A 17,693-nucleotide genomic window follows, 5' to 3' on the forward strand; every position below is an offset into this window, starting at 1 on the left:
TCTCTCTTCTGAAATTCTTTTGCTATTTGTGCCTGTACCAGTGACATGAAACTTAGCACGACCTTACATTCCTATATATATACATATGTACGTGTATATATATACGTGTATATATATACGTATATATAAATATATATATGTATATACATATGTGTATATACATATATATATATTTTTTTGGTGAGTATCATGTCTTCTCAAGTAAAATAAAAAGCCCTTAACGCAAAGGCTCTAACTTCACCTTTTAAAATTGTTTTTGCCAACACAGTATCCTGACATAGTAAGCATGCAAATTTTAGTAGTAAGGATAAAAATAAAATGGCAGATCTTTTTAAAAACTTTATTTTATTATAGTTGATTTACAATGTTGTGTTAATTTCTACTGTATAGCAAAGCGATTCAGTTATACATATGTACACATTCTTTTTCATGTTCTTTTCCATTATGGTTTATCACAGGATATTGAATGGAGTTCCCTGTGCTATACAGTAGGACCTTGCTGTTTATCCATTCTCTATAATAGTTTGCATCTGTTAATCCCAAACTCCCAATCCACCCCTCCCCAACAGCAACCATAAGTCTGTCCTGTCTGTTTCTGTTTCATAGATAAGTTCATTTGTGTCATGTTTTAGATTCCACATATAAGTGGTATCATATGGTATTTGTCTTTCTAACTTACTTTACTTAGTATGACAATCTCTAGGTCCATCCATGTGGCTTCAAAATGACATTATTTCATTCTTTTTTTATGGCTGAGTAGTATTCCACTGCATGTATATACCACATCTTCTTTATCCATTCATCTGTCAATGGACACTTAGGTTGTTTCCACCTCTTGGGTATTGTGAACAGTGCTGCAATGAACAATGGGGTGCATGTATCTTTTCAAATTATAGTTTTGTCTGGGTACATGCCCAGGAGTAGGAACCTCCATACTGTTTTCCACAGTGGCTGCACCAATTTACGTTCCCACCAACAGTGTAGGAGGGTTCCCTTTTCTCCACACTCTCTCCAGCATTTGTTATTTGTAGACTTTTAAATGATGGCCATTCTGACTGGTGTGAGGTGATATCTCATTGTAGTGCTGATTTGCATTTCTCTAATAATTAGTGATGTTCAGCAGCTTTTCATGTGCCTGTTGGCCATCTCTATGTCTTCTTTGGAGAAATGTCCATTTAGGTCTTCTGAAAATGGCAGATCTTTTGATTGAAAGCAGGGTCTCGAAGAAACCCAAGTACACCCATGTTCATAGTAGTATTATTCACAATAGCTAAAACATGGAAGTAATCCAAATGTCCATCAATGGATGCATGGATAAACAAAATGTGGTATATACATACAATGGAATATTATTCAGCCTTAAAAAGGAAGGAAATTCTGACACATGCTACTACAACATGGATGAACCCTGAGGACATTATGCTTAGTCAAAGAAGCCAGTCACAAAAAGACAAATACTATATGATTCCATTTATGAGGTTCCTGGAGTAGTCAAATTCATAGAGAAAGAAAGTACAGACAGAAATGTCAGAAAGACAGAAATGGTGGTTGCCAGGGCTGGGAGAGCGGGTGCATGAGGAGTTCTTGTTTAATGGGTAGGGAGCTTCAGTTTTGCAAGATGAAAAGTTATGGAGATGGATGCTGGTGATGGTGGCATAACAATGTGAATGTATGTAATGTCCACTGAATATTTAAAAGTGGTTAAGAAGGTAAATTTTATGTTACATGTATTTTATCACAGTAAAAAAAATTACAAAAAGAAATCAAACATTAAAATGGTTGATCTTACTTCAGAACTCCTAATTAAGTTTTTGATCTGAACAGTACTCCATCTCTGTGAGTTTTCATCTTTTACCAAGAAAGTGTTCTCCCCACACTGAGGACTTTCAGATTGCTTTGCAAGTTGTAGCAAATCTCAACTAGAAAAGATTTTTCTATGGTCACAAATCCATGTAGCCAAGGAACTGATCAGTTATAGACTTTTAACATGTAAGGATATTATTTCTCATCCTGACTGGATAAAATGCTACTTTCTAGAAATTCTAGAAATAATCAATGACTGTCTTTTTCTTAGATACACTCAGCTCAGCATAACGCATACACTTGCAGAAAGTCAACTCTGTTGACCTATTTCTGTCGCCATTCCCTAGGAATGGAAAATATTCCAGCGATTATTTTTTTAAATATATATCAGAAATGAATGAGGTCATAAAACTTTCCTTAGGGAATCTATTCCTATTCCTTAGAGAATCTCACAGTTACAGACACTCTGATTATAACTATAACAGAATAGATGGGTACCATACCTGCACAAGGGGCCAACATATTAACCACTTCTATTCGGTCAATATAGATCATGACCCCACCACTAAAAACAGAGAAATGGAAAAATGTGAGCCAAATACAAACCTATTATGTTCCTAGATTAATTCTACATCATCAAACAAATCCCACATGATAGAAATTTAGAAGGAAAATCTAAAGACATATACTACTGATTGATTAAACTGATCTCACTGATCACTACTCAAATGACCTTGCACACACTCACCTGGCTCTCTCATAACCAAAAGCTCACCTCTGTAACTGCTGTGATCAAAATCAGCTCACAGGAAGACTAGACCTATAACCTAGAGCTGCTTAGCACTTTGCCCTTATTAAATGAAGTCAACAGCTAAGGCAGTGCACTTCTCAAACTTCTCCATCAAGGAATCAGGTAAAGTGGTTCCCCAGAGGTATGGAGGCCAGCCACAGGCTGAAATTCTTTTGATTCCCTTCTTTATCTTAATCTACTTTTCATCTGTATTTATTCTAATATGAAAAGAAGAATCTTCCCCCAAACCTTGAAGTAAAACTGACACTCCAGAAAGATAGGTCTTGTTAATTAATGGCTTCCTATACTTCCTGGCCTACTGGCACAGACCCTGAGGAACATGTGAACCTCAATTTAAGATACATGAAGTTAAGAAATTTTGAAACTATACAACTAAGCCTTGCTACCAACTTACAACAACATTTTTTTTCTGATAAAAAAGCATAATACCTGCTCACTGAAAAAAATCTGACAAATACATGAAAGCATGAAGATAAAAATAAAATTTACCCAACATCTCATCAGCTGCCAATTTTGAGTCATCTCTAAAGGGAATCTATAAAACAGTTACAGATGGACCTAGGGAGAACTTGTATCAAATACGTTAACTTAAAACAGAGAGAATTTGCTCCCTCTTTAAGAACATTTCTGTGATATTTTGGTCATTTAAAATACAGAATTTAAAACATACACTGAACTTTATACTCTTCTTCTGATACAATTCAATGTACTGATTATACTCTAAAAATAATTTGGGCCTTGCTTGCCTTTCTTGCCCCAAAACTTTATACAGCAGTGATTTTTCAAAGTAAGGTCCTCAGATCAGCTCAGGATCACCTGGGACTTCTACTAGAAATGCAAATTCTCGGGTCTCATTCCAGACCTACTGAATCAGAAACTCTAAATTAGATGGCATTTAATACTACAGATGACAAGGTAAGCTGATTTCATTTTAAACTATCTACTGTTAGTTTAAAATGGCTCCTAAGATGGAAAGGTCCTATTTGGAGACAGGGCTTTTCTCAAATAATGCTCAGAAGAGAAATCCCCCTGGGTTACTACGATGCCTATTTGAAAGATGTTTAAGTGATCACAGCTTATGAACAGAAAATACATCTGAACCAAAGGGAGGTTGGTAAGCAAGGGGAACGCTTACCTTGTTCCACAAGGCACATTTTTAACTTCATCCGTTTGCAGTGTTGTCTAGGGAGGAAAAAATATCTCATCAATACTCAGCACACATATCATCAAAGAACCACTGGTCCCAAAGTAAAATCTCTAGAGAACTGCTGAAAGGTACGTACAGGAGAGCTCCATTACAACTTTAGTCCCCAAAAATTAGCTATCAGAGCAATCTCTTTTTGTATCCTGGCAGACATGAAAGACTAGAGACAGAATATTTTACAGTTAATGTCTGAGTCAAGATGCACCAGGAAAGCTTCAATACTCAATCTGAAAGTTTCAATGTTTAATCTCTCAGTCAGTCCCTTATTTGCATGGAGCTGGCCTGGGACTGCAAACTACATGGATTACCCACAAGGATACTACTCCTAGGATTTGTACTCTGAACTCTGATTCCACTGCTAATATTAATGGTTACAATGAAGGCAAAAGATAACTATTATATGCATACAAGCAGTCTTCAACTCAGAGGGGCCCTTGAGCTCAACACCAACCTTTTCCTCTAAAGCTATAGTCAATATTTTAGTTCAGGTCCTAGAGATTTCTCAGACAGTCTCTCAATTTCCTTTTTAAAAGAAATGCCACCATCAGCACTGCTTCCTCCTTGTGAACCAACCATCTGGTACTTAATTACTCTGCCCCTGTCACAACTTGGTTCGGATCCAGAATGACTCCCTATTGCACTTGAAGGCTTCCAGCAGGAGAGCACATAATGAGTGTATTCTGGACACACTGCACCATATTAAGCCCACAGCAACATAGGACTTTATGGAATACAATGGAAAAAAGAAGCATGGTCCTTGTTTCCAAAGAGCTCACAATCCAACACAGGAGATAAAATCCTTACAAAGCAATCCATAACAGGTACAAATAACAGAGTATAAACTGAATTGTTAGGTATTAAGTGATAGAGTAAAATAATCATTTGAAAAGCTCTCTGAGGTGCAATATTTATAAGCCCAGTCTAGAGAAGGAGAAATAAGAACAGATAAGGCAGAGAAGCATCTTAAATTCAATACGTATCTATTCAAATACACAAAGTTGAGGACAAACTATGTGTATAGGTGTCAGGAAGCAGTTGGCTTGCCTGGAGCAGAAGGGACAATATAGATGAGAGGTGAAACTCTGAGAAGAGAACATGATGATGTTAGGCAGAGGGCCCTGAATGTTTGCTGGGGGGCTTGTGCTCTCCCTAGTCCACCTTATACACAGCCACAAACAAACCTTTCAAAAATAGGACTTTTCCTTCATTCCTTTGCTTATGTGTGTTGTGGTTCTCACTATCTATCATATCTGGAGGCAAGAAAACCAGCTGGGAAGCTAAAGTAGTAATTTATTTAGGTTAATGTAGAAAAGGCCATGGAAATTTAAAGCTTTCAACCCAGGAGATACAATAGAGAAGGGATCTGATAACTAGTTTCATAAAAAATTCCAGAAGGAAAAAGAATAGAAGGTTAAGTCTGGGGTTAAAAGGGTGATAGTAAACATTAGTGACAGGATGTAGGTAGAGTGAGGGAAGCTGATAGAGGTGAGCTCAATTTATTTTATTTCCTTCAAAACATTCACCATATTCAACTTCCAAATCAACTTTAAATATACATTCCTATTTAAACCTAAAGGATATTCTCTAGTCAATTTTCAAACCAAGCAGAACTAGGAAAGAGTTCAAATGTTAAATCTTCAATTTAACATCCTATCTTCATGTACTTTTATACTTCGTTTATATTACCTCAAAAATTTCCCCAGTATGAAAGTTTATTTTAAAAGTCTTTGGTTTTGTTATATAAATATATATTTTAAAGGCTGAAGGTTTTTATATTTTTCTAAAGTTTTTTTTCTTACATCATATATGGGATCTCACATTTCCCCAAGATGCTTCTTAAATATTCCTTTCAAATGCCAAGTCTGTTAAGCCATTTGTTTATATAAGCTATGTCTTCTAATGTGCTCCAAAACTTCCTAAAAATAAGTTTCTTTATCTCATTCTTATGAAAACAACTTCTTAAAAGGGTTTTATTAATATAATTCTTTCCTAGAACGTTACAGTTTCACATATAAAGACAGACCATTTCTATTTAGTCACACTGACTCCAGCAGTAAATCTTTTTACTAATTTCATTTTCATTTCTTCTTTTTTAATAAGATTATTTATTTATTTATTTATTTATTTATGGCTGGGTTGGGTCTTCGTTGCTGTGCACGGGCTTTTCTCTAGTTGTGGCAAGCGGGGGCTACTCTTCATTGCAGTGCGCAGGTTTCTCATTGCAGTGGCTTCTCTTGTTGCAGAGTATGGGCTCTAGGTGCGCGGGCTTCAGTAGTTGTGGCACGCGTGCTCAGTAGTTGTGGCTCGTGGGCTCTAGAGCGCAGGCTCAGTAGTTGCAGTGCATGGGCTTAGCTGCTCCGCGGCATGTGGGATCTTCCCGGACCAGGGCTCGAACCCGTGTCCCCTGCATTGGCAGGCGGATTCTTAACCACTGCGCCACCAGGGAAGTCCCTCATTTTCATTTTTTATGACAGTTTATCACTCTATGTGTTTGTGTGTGCATATGTATGAATACACACACACACATAAATATATAAACACACACACTGTGTATTTGTTATATATGTAATTAAACTCTAAAATCTATTTGTTTATTGTCTGTATCGCTTTTATATATCTCTGCATCAGTATGACTCAACATACTAAGCTCCAAGAAGGCAGAGACAAATCTGCCTGGCTTTGAACAAGGTCTAAAAAAGCCCCTGATCTCTAAGGGTCTGATGATGCCATTGATAACATCAATATAGACTATTTAAGCTGTTGATGGGTTCATGCAAATAAAACCCCTTGTTTCACAGAGGAGTAACTGAAGTCTAGAATGGTTAAGTGATTTCTGCAAAGTCATGTAAACAATTAGTGGCAGAGCCAGAGCCAGAACCTAGTTTACAGGTTTCTGGCCCCATGTTCACTACACCATACCGCTTCCAGAGAAATCAGCTCAACTTAACAACTTTCACCACAAGTAGAAAGGTCAGAAATATAAACGTGTTATGACCCCTGCCTTCAAGAAGCTTGGAGACTTTCTGGAAAAAAAAAATTCACACAAAAACTTAAGAGAACAATACAAGACAACATTATTAAAGGAAATAAGATCACGGGCCAAAATTTACAATACAGACTTTAAGGGCTATGGAAGAGGAGGAGAAGGATTTGTGATGAGCCTTAAAAAGGCTGGCAAGATTTAGACAGGAAATAAGGCATAAAGAGAGAGATGGTGAGAGAAGAGGTAATAGCATCAGCCTAGGCAAGAGTGAATAAAATAAATATGGGAAAACAATATGGAAATCAGTCTGACTAGGGGAAGAACACTATACTTCACTTTAACAGACACAATTCTTGCCCCAAGCCATCTAAAAGGGAATTGGAGGGAAATCTGGAGGATTTAAGTATTCATAATGAAAATCTCACTTAGCAGGAAGCCTAGACTTTAAATTACAAGATTAAATACATTGAATTTTCCCGAGCCCTGAAAAATTAGCAGCTGAGAGTAGACAAACTTCTGAATCCAAAGATTTACAATCACACAGTGCCTGCAAAAGTAGTAACAATCTGGGCTTCCCTGGTGGCGCAGTGGTTGAGAGTCCGCCTGCCGATGCAGGGGACACGGGTTCGTGCCCCGGTCCGGGAGGATCCCACATGCCGCGGAGCGGCTGGGCCCGTGGGCTATGGCCGCTGAGCCTGCGCGTCTGGAGCCTGTGCTCCACAACGGGAGAGGCCCCAACAGTGAGAGGCCCGCGTACCACACACACACACACAAAAAGTAGTAACAATCTAATCCTGTTTTGTCATGTTGTTACCTCAAAAGATATTTACTAAGTGTCTGTTCTCAAGAACCAGCCGCTTATTTAAGATATTCTGGGATGCTGTCAAAATAGAACACTCACTAATGTTCCACATATAATTATGCTTAATGTTCCAGGCAAAAATGTGAAGCAGAGAAGCTGTGTATAAAAATTCAGATCCTCCATGTTAACAGTAGCCCAGGAGCTTGCCTCTATGGAAACCAAACACTATTCTAAACCAAGTTATCACTGGTTTATATCTCTAGTTGTGTTTCAAAGTCCTGCTTTTATTTTGACAGCAGCAACACAAAACCTGCTGCATACCACTATATAGATGGGAGAAGTGAGTCCTTCCAAGCCGCCTAGCTCATACTTCTAATATACCTCAAGAGAGTGAGGTGGTTCAAAACCATAACTTATGCTGTGACAACTGTACTCTGAACTTTTAACTCCTACAATTAAGTAAATACTACCATTAGCTTAAGAAATGAGGAATTCTATCTCCACCCATGAATGTGGTCACTGTTTCGCTCACACCTGTCTATCCAGTGTGGGGGCTTCCCTAGGAATCACTCACCTGCACAGATCTGAACGTAGTAATGAAAGGCAACATGATATGATAGCCTGGTCCACTGGGGCTAGTTAGTAAAGCTCCTCCCCTGCAAAAAGATGTTTCAATTTGACAAGATTATAAAAAGAGAAATTCTCTTTCCAAATCTAAAATGCTATAATAAATATTCACTCTTACTCATGCTATTGATCTACTAAAGCCTCACTAATATGAGTTACTAATGATGAACAACTGCTGGTCCCTAAAATATCTGCCACACCTACAAAAGTGAAAAGATCAAATTAAAGTGCCCATGTTACACCTTGTTTCACAAGTTCTACCAACCATACCTCTGGGTCTCCAGCACCACTCTCAGGTATAAAGATTCTCTTTGGTCTTTAACCTTTTGAGAACTACTTGTGAAAAAAATTCGAATGGCTCTCAGTTGATGTACTTTAATTGTACATAGCATGAGCCAGATCAAAACACAATACATTTAATCACCAGGCTGAATAAAAAATAGATAACACAAACTTTCAAGGAAGGAGAAAATTTCTGATGCTCAAGATTCTTTTAATCTACCTACAAAGCAATTAAAATGCTGGGGGCGATTAACATACACACTACTATATATAAAATAGGTAAACAACAAGGACCTTCTGTATAGCACAGGGAACTATACTCAATATTTTGTAATAACCTATAATAGAAAATCTGAAAAATAATATATATAAATAAATATATATATGTATAACTGAATCACTTTGCTATACACTTGAAACACAACATTGTAAATTAACAATTTAAACAATTTTTTTAAATCAAAAAAGAAACTTATTTGGAACAAAGAAAAAAATACTGGGGGCATAAAGCCTCTATAAAATCAACAACAACAACAAATTAGCACGGAAAGATGAAGGGTGAGGGGATAAGACTACAAATAGATATAAGTGTGGACTTGTTCACCAAATTCCGGAATGTGAGAAACATGAAAGCACATCTTGCAAGTTATAAAAAGGAGGTAATTTGGAGGCAAATATAAAAAAGAAGTCCTATTTTACATAATGAATAGTAAATTAATATAACTTACCTTCCTATCTTGAAAATATAAATAGGTTTGCAAAGAATTCATAACAAATAGCTAATAAAAGATGAACTGTTCGCGGTCCAGCCCTAATTTTTTGAGAGCCATACCTTGAAATGTTCTCGGATTTACTGTCAGGAACACAATGCTGAACTAGATGGAAATACAGACTAATCTGCCATTTTTTAAATGCCAGACCCCCCACCTGCTAAGATATATCACTAAAATTGTATTTGAAATTAGTGCTTCACAGGGAAGACTGTTTCTAAGACTCAGGATGGATCTAAAAGTAGAAATATTGGTTTTATGGGATGACAAAAGTCGGCAAAAAGTTGAAGCTCTTTCAAATACATCGTTATCGCAATTTCTCCAAACTGTCCTCTGTCTATATCAAAAGAACAGGTGGTAACTACGTTAAAGGAAAAGCTATTCATCTCAGCTAGAGATCAACACATTCCACACCACTGCTTTCCACAACTTGAAAAGACAGGGAAAGGTGGGAGGAGGATGTATCTGTCACAATCCTGTGTTTGTCTCCCAAGGTCCAGGAATTTAACAACTGTCACGGTCTTAATGGCCTTACAAGCCCAAACCAGACACCAGGACTTTTTAAAGAAAAAAAAAAAAATCTAAGAAACAACCACAAACAGGACCAGAGTTTCTAAATAGCACCTACAGCTGCAACTAATGGCCAGTACAGCTGTATGGAATTTAACAATGATTTATCCATTTCTTCAGCCACAGGTGGAGTCACCACTGCCTTCCACCCTTCATTTTTTTCTGCAAATGACTGAATTTACTGACTACTAGGAACAACTGCAGGGAGTCTTAACCTCTGCACACAATGTACATAGCACTGAAACTGTCCAACACCTGGAGGATGCTCTGCAAAAGCCTGCCACAGCTTCCATACTCTCCCTAGAGCTGCGACGAAAGTCACTTCCTAGGACTGGAAAGAGCTCCCTGACACCGCAGAGGGAACAACTTCCTAGACTCTAATGGGAGCCTCCCTTCTACCTGCTCTAGAACCTGAGCTGACTGCACGTGCCGCTCACCTGTAGTACACGGCCAGGTGTCCTTCCTCGATCTTGTGGATGGAGGCGTAGAGGAGGACAACCACCAGACCCACCACTCCAGCCACCAGAACGCGTGCTTGAGTCATATTCATCCTAGTTCCTCCTGGATGAGGAAGGAACGGGGCCCCAGCCCCGTGAGTGACAGGCCCACCTTCCGTTTTCCACCTCGCCCTCCCGCGACCTGGCCCCCTCCCGCAGGCCGAGCTGAGGAGTCCTGTGCCTCTTTCCCTCCTCGCAGAGCCCGCTTCCCCGTCGCCAACCCCTCCGCGCGAGCCGGCCCGTGGGTCGCCCCTGCTCGGTGAGCGTCTTGACACCCCCCCACCCCCACTCCCAACAGCCGCTCCTCCCCGCCCAGGGGAAAGCATTAACTGAGAAGGGGGCCAGCCGCAGACTCCGGACGGACGCCGACCCCTCGGCCGCGCCCCACCGATCAGTGACACACCGCCCCCCGCGTGCACGTGAAGTCTCCACCCGGGCCGCACCAACCGCGGCCAAGAGCCGGCCCCGCCCACCCGCGGGGCACTGCGGCTGCGCAGACACGCACACCGACGCTGCGCTTGCCCCGCGACTAGAGACGGGGAGCGGACGGGACAAAATTCTTGCCGCCGCCCGCCGAGCTATCTCGCGCGAAGGTACGTGGGCTCTCTACTGTGTACTGCTGGTTTCTTGCTCCGGAAGAGACGGGAAATCGGCAATGTGGAGTAAGGAAGGAGGCAGAGGAACGGAGAGGGCCTCTGAGACAAGGGACTGGTCAGCGTGTTCTTGTGCAGTCACCTATTAACGTGCCAGAATGCTGATCCAGGGAGGGCTTTATGAAAGCCATCAAAGCAATAAGAACAGAATAAACTAATAAGCAGTAAACGTGGGTGTGTGTTGGAGGGTCCTCCGGGAAGATTGAAGACAATGAGCATTTGAGCTTCCTTGAAGCCTGTGTGATGGAAAGGAGTGGGATGCTAGGCTAGGCCCAGATTTTGAAAGGCTCGAATGCACTTTTTCTGTAGGGAGGGAAAACTGGATGGCTAGAGAATAGAGACAGACTTTCTTTTCACTACATATTTTTCTGTTCTTTTAAATTATGCATTATCTGCATGTATTACCGGAAACAGAAAGGACAAAGTGAAAGAGTAGATGGGAGTAAGAAAGATGGATACAAAGGAAATAAGGGCAGCATGTTAGAAGAGGTTGGGCAGTAATGGTGTAAGCCTTGAAAGGCTAGCAGTGGGACCACAACTGGACAAGGTAGAATAAGGTTGGAGGGCTCTGTAACCTCTTGGGCAGGGAAGTATGGGAAAGCAGTACCTTAGGACCAGTGAGTCTACAAAATGGCTTAGAGTGGAGACAGGAGACAGGGAAGCCAAGTTGTTAGGAAACTGCAGGCCCAAGGTTACCATGGTAGTAACAGTGGAAATGGGAAGAGGTAAATAGAATCAATTAAAATCTTCTTTAAAGGAAGCCCTCCCAGACCACTGTACCTTCTCCCTTCAATAAATGCACTTACCTGTATCATTCATTTGACTTCTACTAGGAATGTATGGGACCGTGTCTGTACCAGATAAATGTTATTTGCAGAGCTTAGCTATTTTAACTGATAAAAAGCAAAGAGAATAAAAAATAACTTGTCCGGCCTCTGTTTTCTGGATGGATTCTCTTAGTTTTTCATAATATTGCTTGAATTAGGGAATGAAATGGATATAATGCACAACTGACACTTAACTCTGAAAAGTTGTCAGCCAATAAAGTGTTCAACTCATGTATCATAAGCAAATTTGAGGTGCTCGCACTATGAAAGACCGTTCTGACTCACACCACTTGCCCTTACGTATCACACAGATCAGGCTAGCCTGAGATCATATCAGCCACAAACCATAAATATGGTCCCACCCTCTACCAGATCTTTTATCAGTTATTACAATGATATTTAGAAAAACACATGGTCATTTAAAAAATCCTTTAACAATAATTTCATTCCACATAAACATTCTTATTGTACTGCCTGTGTTAACTTTTCTGATCTTCCCATTTTGCTCAATATCTTCCAAGCAATAGGTACCCAATAAATGTTTATTGATTAAAACCTTCTAGAACTGGAGAAGCAAGAGAGAGACTGCCTATTTTAACAGCTGGTAGTCAGAATGTCCATATTCAGAGAAACAGCAGTACCAGATGACTAGAGTTAGGAGAAGACGACCCCAAGGTCTCAAACTTAGATGACTGGGAAAATGACACTACTAGCAAAAATGGGGATGGTGTAACTAAGACAGCAGTTTATAGGGCAAGGTATGAGCACAGTTTTTAGACATGGATAGTGTTGATAGGACATCTCAGGAGAAAAGAGTATATTAAAGAAGCTACCCAATACTGTCTTTACCATAAGTCCTGTTTCATTCCTAAGGAAAGTACACTGAGAGCCCATTATGTTATTCTGTGCTCCAACGCTGCTTCACAGAATCTTCACATTTTCCCAAAGCATATTCAATTATTATAATCTGATTTTAGTGAATAGAGGTTCAAAAAGTAATTTAAAAATTATTTAATACACAAAGTGAAAAACTGTCTAAAATACAAAAGAATTTCACATTTTTCTTTAAACAAGTAACACCTTCTAAATTATTTAACAGATGATAGACCCACAATCCTTTATCTGAAACCCTTGGGGCCAGGTGTTTCAGAATTATGAAATTTTCAGATTTTTAGAAAGGTAATTCAGTGCATATGCCATACTACATAAACCCCAGGCAGGGTCTGTGGCAGCACCCTACCCCCAAACAAGCAAACACGTTAATATTTCTACAGCAAAAAAAAAAAAAAAAAAAGAATATTCACACTAAATGGGATAGATTCAATGTCAGTTCACGTTGGATGTGCAAGCAGGTGAATTCTGTCACCAAACTTATGAAAAACCTTGTTATCAGAGCTTTTTGCATTTTGGAATTACAGATCGGGAGTACAGACCTTTATAAATTTATATGACAAGACATGAAAGATTCCTTAAACAAAAGACCCATTTATACAAATGAAAACATAGATAAGCTTTCAAATACATTATAAATTAACAGGCATCTTTTCTCTGATATTATTAAATGTACATCTTAAATACATATACACATAGCACACTTAACAAGATTTGAAAGAATCAACTGGTATTAAAGGCACAGATGCACAATCCCTTCTGTAGGAAAGGGATACAGTCAAATGTGCATTTGGGATTGAAATTGAAAATGGGATTAAACTAACTCCTTATGATGCCGGGAAAAGCACTGTTGAGTGCAACACAAGGAGGTAGGGTTTATTCTTCAAGAAGTACAATTCTACTTGCAAACAGTCTCTTCCACAGAAACACAGGCAAACAATTTTTACTTAGAATACATGTTAGTTGAGATTTTCTTCTCTGTATACATTACTTTGGCCTTATGCCCAAAAGTGAAACGTTGAAAGATAGTCAAGTTAAATAAGTAATGTTTTATCAAGTTTGAAGACAAATGGATTCCAACGATGCTCCTAAGTAGCTGTAGTATTTAAACAAGTCCACTGAGTCATTAAATTCTATCTGTTCAGAGGTTAAAATTACCCAGTCAAAATATTGCACTGTGAAATCATGTGTAGTTTCTGATCATAGTCATTTCTTCCATTGATGGGTGTCTGAAGAATGGTTTCATAAGAGAAAAACAAATTTCCAACATTTGCAGCAACAACTTCATATGTTTGGGTCAGTAAGTGGCAAGTCATTCTGTTAACCAACTCCAATCAAGATTCTAAAACCAGGCATGAAAAAGATACAATTAGATATTGACTAAAAGTGGTAGGTATATGGGTGTTCATTTCTGCAAGTTTTCTGTATATTTGGACATTTTATAATCAAAAGTTGAAAAACCAAAAGTACAAATAAGTTGCAATTAAAGAGTTTAGTTTACCTTTTCTGCTAACTAAAAAAAAATTTCAGAGTTTTTATAAATATTTGAAGCAAATAATTAAAGAGGAAATAACAAAGAATTACCATCAAGACTAAATGTAGTGAAAGTTAATCCAGTAAACATTTTATTGTAGTTTTGCCAAGTTTTAACAAATCAATAATTCACAGTAACCAAATCTTCATATAAACACTTCTATAAATTATAACCATATTAACATTCATTTTGCATACAGCAGTTACTATATTTGAATTACAGTACAAATCATGTCCAATCTTATTGGAGAAAATTGATTGCTGAAGCAAAAAGTACAAACCATTCGATTTCAGTGGTCACACTGCAAAGAAAGCTCACTACTCATTTAACTTGACCAAAAATGCTATTGTTGAAGATAACTGATGACATAATCCTAGTATATCCATGAATAAGAGAAGATGGGGAGTTGAGATCAAGCATTCCTCAAATGCTCTTTCCTCTGAGTTCTATTCCCCATCTGCATCCCAAATGCCAGATAAATCTAGCATGGAAAGTTAAATCCTTTGCACCCAACATACCTAAAACAGACATCCGTATCCATATAAAACTTACCATCATACTGTTGCCCTGTTTCTCATTTGCTTCATGCATAATAGTGCTTAAATGGCCAAGACAGTTCAAATTTTCTTCTATTATTTGTGCTAAAGTCTCCCTGTGGAATGAAAGCAAAGAGGCATACGAATTTCCTCTATTTTCTGGTCTTCAGGGTCAGGATGATTCTGCCCTTCCGACAACACTGCAACCCTGCAACCCAATGCAGCTGATTCCTGTAGTCTTCAGTTTCCTCATCCCTCCCACCCACAGGCAAGAGTCCTGTTACTCCAAGCTGCTGCCTCTGCCCAGCTCTAATAATAGTGAGTCCACTATAACTGCAATCTGATTTTCCTCTGAAATATAAGTGGCACTTATATACAACTTTTTCCCCCTGAAAATGCTCACTGGGGGGAAAAAAAGAGAGATCCTGTGGCACAGCTAGATGAAAGATCTCTTTGTTTCTGAAACATTTCCCTTTCCTTATAAGTAGTAAAAAACATCAGCATGCTTACTTCAGAGATACACATGTAGGGGAGGAGATACAAAAGTACAATCTTTTCTGCAAATATCAGGGAAGGTGAAAAAAACTGTTTGGAAAATACAGATGACAGCAATGAGAAAGCAAACAAGCAAGCTGATTCCTGAGGACAGCAGAAGAAACCTGTGACAGGGGAGCTGCCCAGAACCAAGAAGTATCCCTGAAGTTTGTATTTGAAGGAAATCCTGAATTTGGTTTCCACCTTCTACACTTCCCTCTTCCATATGGCCTCCATCCTTACCTTTTACTAACCCTCAGTCCCCACCCGACTAGAATCAGTTCTAAGCCATGGAAGATAGTCATTATTAGCTTAGAACTAAATTCTCATTCAGCTTATTCAACAGATAGAAAAACTGAGGCCAACAGTTCCCAATCCTTGGTGGTTAAGTACCGCGGGTACATTTGAAGTTTTCCTTTATAATGTATTCCTACTGGAAAATGTATTTAAAAATTCCTGTTGAATATACTTTTGCAAACAACCACAACCTCACATTGAAAAATCACTTGTACAGAGGTAACATTTGCAACCATTTGCATCCCCTAATAAACCTACATGCCTTTAATGAAAGCAAAAAGGTATTAAATTTTATTTGTGTCAATTCTGATTAATGGAATATTTCCTCAAGTCCATATAATTAATTATAGCCTATGCTGTAGCTGTGGATGTATTACATTGGGCCAAATGTATAATGGCCCCGAGATATACCCTGGAGCTTGCTTTCTTTAAGAAGATAAAATACCTGGTATCAGCTTGCCTTCCTGCCATGTGCTTTTCTCTCATAAAAGCAGAGTACAGAATGTGCAACTGCATGACCTCCTGAGCAGTGATGTTACATGGCTGCACCTCTGCAAAACTAATTATGGGCAGAGCTTCCAGGAAATGCTGGTATTGTAGAGGTCTCCATGAGTTGTGAGAAAAGTGACAATACACAAGCTAGCAAAGAGCCAATGGCTCTGGATACGGCACATCTTATGCTGAGAAAAATAACAGAAATGGATAGTCATTCAGCTTTTAGCAGAAGAGTAGGAATTAAAAGAAAATATAGGACTTCAAACGAGTTATTTGCAAAAATGATTTAAGGCACTGAAAAAAGTCATTTTAGAAATACTAAGTTATAAAATGAGTAGATTAAACTCAATTCCATTAGAGGGTTGATCAAGGGCCCTAAAATAATAACTTCAAAAAGATAGCATAATTTCTCAGAGATAAATGGTTAAGTGAGGAATATAGATTTGGCTAAAAGATTTGATAAGCCAATAACAGATAAAGAACTTAGAACCTGGACTGAGCTAATAAGAAGTAACATTTGCTGAAGATTCACTTCCCCAGCATTTTATATACACTGTCTAGCTGAATTTTCACAACACTTCCCATTTTACAGGTAAGGAAACGTGAACATTAAAAGAGTCAAGTTAACTGTATAAGGTTATTACAAAGAGACAATCAGGATTCAATCCTGGTCTATAAGGCAGTGAAGAATATGTCTTAACCACTGCACTCTACTGCCTCATTCCTACCACTGCTCTTGAAAATACAACTATCTATTTTAACAAAGTGAACCCACCCATCTTGAGGAGTTACCACGCATGACAGAGGATGTTCACGTTCTGCTGAAGTTGTGGGCAGCCATGCTGATGCCTGAGGGGTTACACCTTCTAGACTGGATCCTACAAGGGACCGAGCAGAGCTCTGTGTCTGAAGGAAAAAAAAAAAAAAAAAAGATTACAGGCAAGCACCTCCACACATTCATATTCCTAAGATTTAACATTTCTATCACTACTTTTATGCATAACCAGACTATTTCTGTATAAATTTATCTCTACTCTTACACACTCCTACTAACTATCCTGTCCTTGACCCCTTTCTTCATTGACTAAAACTAAATGTATCTATCCTTCTATTCTACTTTAGTTGGAAAAAAAAATCTCCAGTTGAACAAAGGACTAGTTTTTTTAATCTAGTCAGGCACAGCTACCCCCAAATTGGGTTGGGATACCACAGTGGTCTAGGGTTGAGAGGAGTATAAAAACAGGAAACCGGAAAGGAGAGAATGAAAGATGATCATGAAGTCCTGTATCAGAATTGCTAGGGAGACACCAAGCAAAGAACATGAGCATCAACCCAACATAAAATACACATGTCCTTATATATGGAATTTAAGAAAAAAAAAAAAAGGGTCATGAAGAACCTAGGGGTAAGACAGGAATAAAGACATAGACCTACTAGAGAATGGACTTGAGGATATGGGGAGGGGGAAGGGTAAGCTGTGACAAAGCGAGGAAGAGGCATGGACATATATACACTACCAAACATAAGGTAGATAGCTAGTGGGAAGCAGCTGCATAGCACAGGGAGATCAGCTCCGT

The 17,693-nt window shown here is 38.7% G+C and overlaps 2 protein-coding genes across 5 annotated transcripts in view; both read right to left on the reverse strand.

Moving 5' to 3' along the window:
- Window positions 1–10,811, reverse strand: part of ERLIN1 (ER lipid raft associated 1) — a 40,319-nt gene extending 29,508 nt beyond the window's left edge. For 3 of the 4 annotated variants that reach the window (XR_014297865.1, XM_082673460.1, XM_082673459.1), the window contains exons 1-5: window positions 10,680–10,811; window positions 10,290–10,413; window positions 8,178–8,259; window positions 3,750–3,796; window positions 2,307–2,368 (exon numbers count right to left, since the gene is read on the reverse strand). Coding sequence is in view for 3 of the 4 variants with exons in the window: in XM_082673460.1 (XP_082529586.1) it covers window positions 2,307–2,368; window positions 3,750–3,796; window positions 8,178–8,259; window positions 10,290–10,402 (304 nt within the window). In the remaining variant the exon portion in view is untranslated. Of the gene's footprint in view, window positions 1–2,306; window positions 2,369–3,749; window positions 3,797–8,177; window positions 8,260–10,289; window positions 10,414–10,679 lie in introns of those variants that run through there. The other variant, XM_082673461.1, reaches the window with a different exon arrangement.
- A 2,014-nt stretch (window positions 10,812–12,825) lies between these two features.
- Window positions 12,826–17,693, reverse strand: part of CHUK (component of inhibitor of nuclear factor kappa B kinase complex) — a 35,156-nt gene continuing 30,288 nt past the window's right edge. The window contains exons 19-21 of the mRNA XM_082673513.1: window positions 16,892–17,022; window positions 14,807–14,906; window positions 12,826–14,062 (exon numbers count right to left, since the gene is read on the reverse strand). Of these exons, the coding sequence (XP_082529639.1) occupies window positions 14,033–14,062; window positions 14,807–14,906; window positions 16,892–17,022 (261 nt within the window). The 3' untranslated portion in view covers window positions 12,826–14,032. The remainder of the gene's footprint in view (window positions 14,063–14,806; window positions 14,907–16,891; window positions 17,023–17,693) is intronic.

The sequence above is a fragment of the Grampus griseus genome (genome assembly GCF_964374135.1).
Source record: "Grampus griseus genome assembly, chromosome: 16".
Taxonomy (NCBI): domain Eukaryota; kingdom Metazoa; phylum Chordata; class Mammalia; order Artiodactyla; family Delphinidae; genus Grampus; species Grampus griseus.